Source organism: Paramisgurnus dabryanus, chromosome 6, assembly GCF_030506205.2.
Source record: "Paramisgurnus dabryanus chromosome 6, PD_genome_1.1, whole genome shotgun sequence".
In the NCBI taxonomy this organism is placed as follows: Eukaryota; Metazoa; Chordata; class Actinopteri; order Cypriniformes; family Cobitidae; genus Paramisgurnus; species Paramisgurnus dabryanus.
In genome coordinates this window covers 17152433-17159057 of record NC_133342.1, presented here as the reverse complement: position 1 = coordinate 17159057, position 6625 = coordinate 17152433, and the positions used below count along the sequence as shown (strand labels likewise).

Sequence of the window (6625 nt, the reverse complement as noted above, 5' to 3'; positions counted from 1 at the left end):
TAATGCCATAAGTCAGTCTCTCTCTCTCTTTCTCTCTCTCTCTCTCTCTCTCTCTCTCTCTCTCTCTCTCTCTCTCTCTCTCTCTCTCTCTCTCTCTCTCTCTCTCCACTAAGGGAGACCCAATAACAGGTTTTCCTTGGGTCTTCCTCATTTGTTGGGAGCAATGAACGATAGTCCCTTGGAAGTGTTGACTTTGCCTACTGCTCCATACCCTGACCAGAGGCCTGGAACCAGTGGTTTAAGGAAGAAGGTCCATGTTTTCCAGTCTAAGAAGAACTATCTGCACAACTTTATTCAATGTGTCTTCTCCTCCATCGACCTGCGGGACAGGCAGGGCTCCACTATGGTGGTGGGTGGGGATGGACGCTACTTCAATTCGACTGCCATCCAGGTCATAGTGCAGATTGCTGCTGCAAATGGGGTCAGTTCTGATTCTAAAGTTTTCTGCTTTTTGAATACACAGATTTTCAATGATTTATATATGATTTTGAATCAGGGGATTATGTTGCTCATACACCTGTTGCTATTTCCAGATGTTCATCTTTTATAGCTACATGTTTGGATGCACATTATGGTAATTGAATAGCAAACAATAGAAAATAAAAAATGTTTTTGAATCTTTAAACACAAGTTGATAATATATGAAAGGGATAGTTGTTACTTATGTTGTTACAAACCTGTATACATCTCTTTGTTATTATAAACATGAAATATTTTTTTTGAGGAATATTTGTAACCAAACCAATCAGAGGCCCCATTGACTTTCATTGTATTGTAATTCCTCCTATGGAAGTCAATGGGGTCTTTGATCGGATGACAGAATTTCCATTTTTTGGTGAACTATCCCTTTAATAAGTCATATAATTTTTTTTTCAGATTTGTTATTGACCTCGTTCCGTCCAACATTTGCCAAAAAATATATTATTGACACAATTGTTGGGTATTTTATATTTTTAAGATGGCTGGTACAATTGGAAAACTCCCATGTTGGTGACATATCAACTTAACTTTCCCTTGTAAATACATGAGTCATCCATCTTTACTGTAAGGCTTTAGGCTCATCATATAAGCTAACACCTGAGTCGTTACTCAGTTACTATAGTTGATCTGGTGACAGAATAAGTTAAAGGGCCATGTCACAAGAATTTTTTAAGATGTTAAATAAATCTTTGGTGTCCCCATAGCACATATGTGAAGTTTTAGCTCAAAATACCATATAACTAATTTATTATAGCATGTTAAAATTGCCACTTTGTAGGTGTGTGCAAAAATGTGCCGTTTTGGGTGTGTCCTTTAAAATGCAAATGAGCGGATGAAGTGCAAACACTGATCACAATGATGGTGGTTTGTTGAAATTGAAACTCAATTGTGCTGTGAATCATTTTCTCTCTCTCACTTTATCTCTGCACTAAATGGCAGTGCTGTGGTTGGATAGTGCAGATTAAGGGGTGGTATTATGATAATAAGAGCTCCTTATGACATCATAAGGAGAGCCAAATTTCAACAAACCTATTTTTCATCTGCTTGCAGAGAATGGTTTACCAAAATTAAGTTACTGGGTTGATCTTTTTCACATTTTCTAGGTTGATAGAAGACCCAATCATAGCACTTAAACATGTAAAAAGTCAGATTCTCATGCCATGGCCCTTTTAACTTAATTTCTATTTTGTAAATAACTGATTCAGTCTTTATATAAGGCTTTGGGCTAATAATAAAAGCAAACAAAACTATATGTTTGTACTTAATCATTTTACTATAGTACACTATCTGTTACTTTCAGTATAAGCAATAGCAACCTTAATAGGCTATTTTTAAAGGCATATAAGTATATATTGTGTCCTAAAATCATGACCAGTTACAAATGACATTTTATGTGATGGGGCTGCTATCACATTAATGTATTTCTCGACTCTTACTGCATACACATCTTAGGTGGGTCGTCTCATAATCGGTCAGAATGGCATCATGTCCACTCCAGCTGTGTCTTGTGTCATCAGAAAGATCAAAGCTATTGGTGGAATTATCCTTACAGCCAGTCACAACCCTGGAGGACCTGATGGAGACTTTGGCATTCAGTTCAATACTGCTAATGGAGGTAAAATATAACTTATACAGTATGTGATCAAGAGGGTAAAGTAAACATTTCTCGGGTATTTTTAAAAATATACCAAATCACAACTTAACCCCTTCAGACCTTTTTTATCCAATGTGCAAACAATGTGCTCTATTTTGATTGGTTGATCAGCATTTTATTTTTATTATATGTTTATTCCAGTGGACGCAGCTAAAGTATTTTTTTTTTTTGTTTCTTAATTGTTTGCAATTGTTTTCTACATAAAATCATCTTACATAATGTAAAGAACATTCTGTAAAAATATAATATTTTGATTTCTTTAATATTGACTGAGTATGATAGCATATTAATTGTTTTTCTTGAAATGTATTTTTCTCAATTAATTTTCACTGTTATAAAATCTTATATGAATCTTTAAATCTTAAATACAGGTCCAGCACCAGAATCCGTGACAAACAAAATCTTTCAAATGTGCAGATCCATAGAGGAATATGCCATCTGTCCTGAACTCAAAGTGGATCTGGGAACCATTGGCAGACAATCATTTGATCTAGAAAACAAATTCAAACCTTTTACAGGTGAAGCCTTTAACAACAAACCTGATATTTTAAAAGTATCCCAATATGAAAATTGGCGATCTACAGTATGCATATGTGAAACAAATACATTCTCTGTCAATATTCTGTGGTGCAGTCGAAATCGTGGACCCAGTTGAATCCTATGCCAACACGCTGAGAAACATCTTTGACTTTGCTGTTCTGAAGGAGCTGCTCTCTGGAGAAGACCATATACAGATCCGTTTAGATGCCATGCACGGAGGTGAGGACCATATTTGTTTTCACTTATATGAAACAAACAGGCCACTGAGGAAGTACCATGACCAATAATTCATCAAGTACAGCAACTTATTTTCAACATAGCAAAAGGAACATCTAGGGTTGTAGCAGCTGCATCGAATGGACCTAATGTGTGCCAGCTGCAAAGGGTAACGTTTAGGCTTACGTTCCTACTCTGTATGAGATAGAGTTTCTGTACAGGGTGTGATCTTAAAGATTAAGATGAGCTTTTTGACATAACATTAAAACTAAGCACGCTCTCCTCTTTAAACTACACCACCATTAAGATCACTGATGGGTCCCTTGAAATTTAAAGGATATCACATTGATGGTACACTCTTAGAAGTGTCTTATTGGTTCTCTCTTAAATCTTTTTAAACGCTTTTCAGTGGTTGGACCGTACATAAAGAAGATCCTGTGTGAGGAGCTGGGCTCCCCTGCAAACTCAGCCATTAACTGCGTACCCCTGGAGAACTTTGGAGGACGGCATCCAGACCCCAACTTGACCTATGCTGCTGACCTTGTTGAGACGATGAAGAGTGGACAGTATGACTTCGGCGCTGCTTTCGATGGTGATGGTGTAGGTGTTGAGATGTTACCTAAATCATCCATCCATCAAGCTCAAAGTTGCTAGCTCAAGTGACAATTTTTCTTGACCCTGGCCTGACCCAGTCTCTTTCTAGGACCGTAATATGATCCTGGGGAAGCATGGCTTCTTTGTAAACCCTTCAGACTCGGTCGCTGTCATTGCTGCAAATATCTTCTGCATCCCATACTTTCAGCATACAGGAGTAAGAGGCTTTGCTAGGAGTATGCCCACCAGTGCAGCCCTTGACAAGTGAATATAACTTTGAAATGTTTTACATTGCATGAATCAACGAAAGAGCACTTGATATGATCAATTAATCTTTACTCAATGTGCTTTGATTTGTAGGGTGGCCAAAGCCACCAAGATCCAACTGTATGAGACACCAACGGGATGGAAGTTTTTTGGAAACCTGATGGACGCAGGTCGTCTTTCACTTTGCGGAGAGGAAAGTTTTGGCACAGGTATTGAGTGGATTAAGTTAATGGGGAAAACTTTGTAAAATGTATTACATAGCACTCTGCAATACAACATTACAAAATAAACTATCAGGGGAAACCGAACCTCCTGTTTCATATAGGGGTCCTGATTTATTTTACCATTATGACCAGATGACTTTCACACAGAACACGTAGCAAGAAAGATGTGATTAAACTTATCATCCTTTCTTAAGGTTCAGATTATATACGTGAGAAGGACGGACTTTGGGCAGTGCTAGCATGGCTTTCTATTTTAGCCACAAGGAGGCAAAGTGTAGAGGATATAATGAATGAACACTGGAGAACCTACGGCAGGAATTACTACACCAGGTGTGGTGTACTTTATATTGAGATGTTTTTGGAAGATAAATGGTCTATGTCAACACCTACAGGGTACAGTTTAGACAAATATTTATTTTTAAAGATGATGATCTATTTCTACCTTACAGATTTGACTATGAGGAGGTGGATTTAGATGCAGCGGTGGATATGATGTTGGATCTTGAGCTGATGATTTCTGACAAGGCATTTATTGGACAAATATTTGAGGTGGGGGAAAAGAAATACCAAGTGGAGACAGCAGACAATTTTGAGTACAGTGACCCTGTGGATGGAACCATATCAAGAAACCAGGTAATACTGTCGTATATAGAAATAGGTAGGCCTATGGTGTGTGTCTGTATGTGTATATTTATTTATTTATATTTATGTATATATTTAGGGTAAAGAAATGGTACCTTTGGCTTTATAACCTAAATAATAAGTAAAATAAAATATTTTAATCTGTTTAGAGTTAAATTAAATATTAAAAAACCACTAGGCTTAAATTGGTTTAAATATTTGGCAACCTATTTAGGTAGATCAACATATATTTTTTGACCACATAAATAAGGTGACTTTCCTAGTTATTGTATTGACAATTACAATAAAATTATTGTGTTGACCTACACATTTTAGTGAGGTTTCCACGAGCAAATAATTTTTTAAAAAAACTAGCAGTGTTAAAACAACTTATGTTTTTTCTGTAGGGCCTGCGGATCATTTTTACAGGAGGTTCACGCATTATATTTCGTCTTAGTGGGACTGAAAGTTTTGGAGCCACAGTTCGTCTGTATATCGATAGTTACGAGAAAGATGTGAACAAGATGTTTCAAGACCCACAGGTAAAGCAAGATAGATATTTTCATATCATATATATATATATATATATACAAAGTTTTATAAATGTCTATATAAATTGAAATAGAAAAGTACAATGTTTATTCTCTTGTCATACTTTAGGTGGCGCTGATGGAGCTTGTTACTATTGCCCTGCAGATTTCACAGATACATGAAAGAACCGGGCGAAGTGGCCCTACTGTTATTACATGATTACATTGTCTATGTGTTATATTTGCGCACATTCTGGCCATATTACATTGACGTTCTTGCTCCGTTTGGCGTAGGACATCAAGTCACGCGAGAGCGATTCTAAAGCATGCGGAGCTGTCTGCTCTCGCGGTACTTTGATGTCAAACGCAGATCGTCTGCTCAGCACCGCAGCAAAGGCTTCCTGACAACTCTGATTTAGGTTATTTCCCACCTCAACCAGGGAATGGCGTTCTTTACGTTACTCAGCAACACTACATATTTGATGTTACTAAATCTTTAGTAACTTTAATGTTTTCATGTTACTAAAATACGTTTTATTGTTACTTAATAACGACGGTCTTGATGTAGGAAATATCTTAAATCCGAGTAACGCAGCATAAATTACGTAAGGTTACCAAGCAACGGTGTTCACGAGACACACGCTCACAAAAGCTTGATCTTAAATTCGCTGCCAAACAACGAGATGTGAATAAATACGAAACTGAGAGGTAACTATTTATAAAAAAAAAGTTTTTATATGTCTTAACTGTGAAACATGTATTTTATATTACGTACTTTGTTATATTCCAAATATAAAGTCATTAGTTACACCTGGCGAGTTGACAGTAGCTAACTATAGTACTGTTAAATAGAAATGTTTTCCTTTATGAATGCAAATATTACAGAGTTGACGTCACTTGTGTGTAAAGTAGTCTAAATAAAAATTGTGTTTCGATACCCTTAAGAGTTTACATTTTATTGACCACATTAGGATAACTGATGCATTCTTGTCTATTATTAAAATACAAAGATAAATTTACAAGGGCACTAAAAAGGCAAGATAGCAGTAAAAAAAAAAACAACGATCTGTGCTTATAATGAGCAGGTTGGATTCACTGATCTGAATGCTGTTCACCATTCTTCAAAGATGCTGATGCTGTCCTCTTCATCACCACAAATCATCTAAGACAACATGAGGAACAACAAGGAGCTGGAGAGTGAGAACAACTTACGGGTTCACCAACCCATCTCATGTCATTACATCACACAATAATGTTTGTAAAATCCAAGATAAAGTCTCATGAGATTAGGAGCAGTAATTTCAGTCTTTGACATGGCCTCAGTTATGGTTATATTTTCACAGACTGTTCTTTACATTATATAGGATGGTTTATGTAAAAAATAGCAAGTCACAAAACAACAAGCTGGGTTTTCACAGACAGGGTCACGTATATCAAGACATTTATCTCCAACTTTCTATCACAGATGCTGTTACAAATGTAAGGATGGACGAACAAAT

General features: G+C 36.6%; 1 protein-coding gene across 1 annotated transcript; it reads left to right on the top strand.

The window, feature by feature from the left end:
- Nucleotides 1-35: 35 nt before the first annotated feature.
- LOC135750006 (phosphoglucomutase-1-like) lies at nucleotides 36-6070 on the top strand. Its single transcript, XM_065268749.1, has 11 exons — nucleotides 36-421; nucleotides 1933-2095; nucleotides 2506-2652; nucleotides 2768-2893; nucleotides 3300-3490; nucleotides 3594-3748; nucleotides 3845-3960; nucleotides 4170-4305; nucleotides 4425-4608; nucleotides 5004-5138; nucleotides 5257-6070. The coding sequence occupies exons 1-11, from the start codon at nucleotides 164-166 to the stop codon at nucleotides 5344-5346; spliced, it is 1701 nt and encodes a 566-aa protein (XP_065124821.1). The 5' UTR covers nucleotides 36-163; the 3' UTR covers nucleotides 5347-6070.
- Nucleotides 6071-6625: the final 555 nt, after the last annotated feature.

Coding starts and splice junctions, on each gene's coding strand:
- LOC135750006 (XM_065268749.1), top strand. CDS start 164: ATGAACGATAGTCCCTTGGAAGTGTTGACTTTGCCTACTGCTCCATAC. Junction 2,894..3,299: donor TTTAGATGCCATGCACGGAG/GTGAGGACCATA, acceptor AACGCTTTTCAG/TGGTTGGACCGTACATAAAG. Junction 4,609..5,003: donor GAACCATATCAAGAAACCAG/GTAATACTGTCG, acceptor TTTTTTCTGTAG/GGCCTGCGGATCATTTTTAC.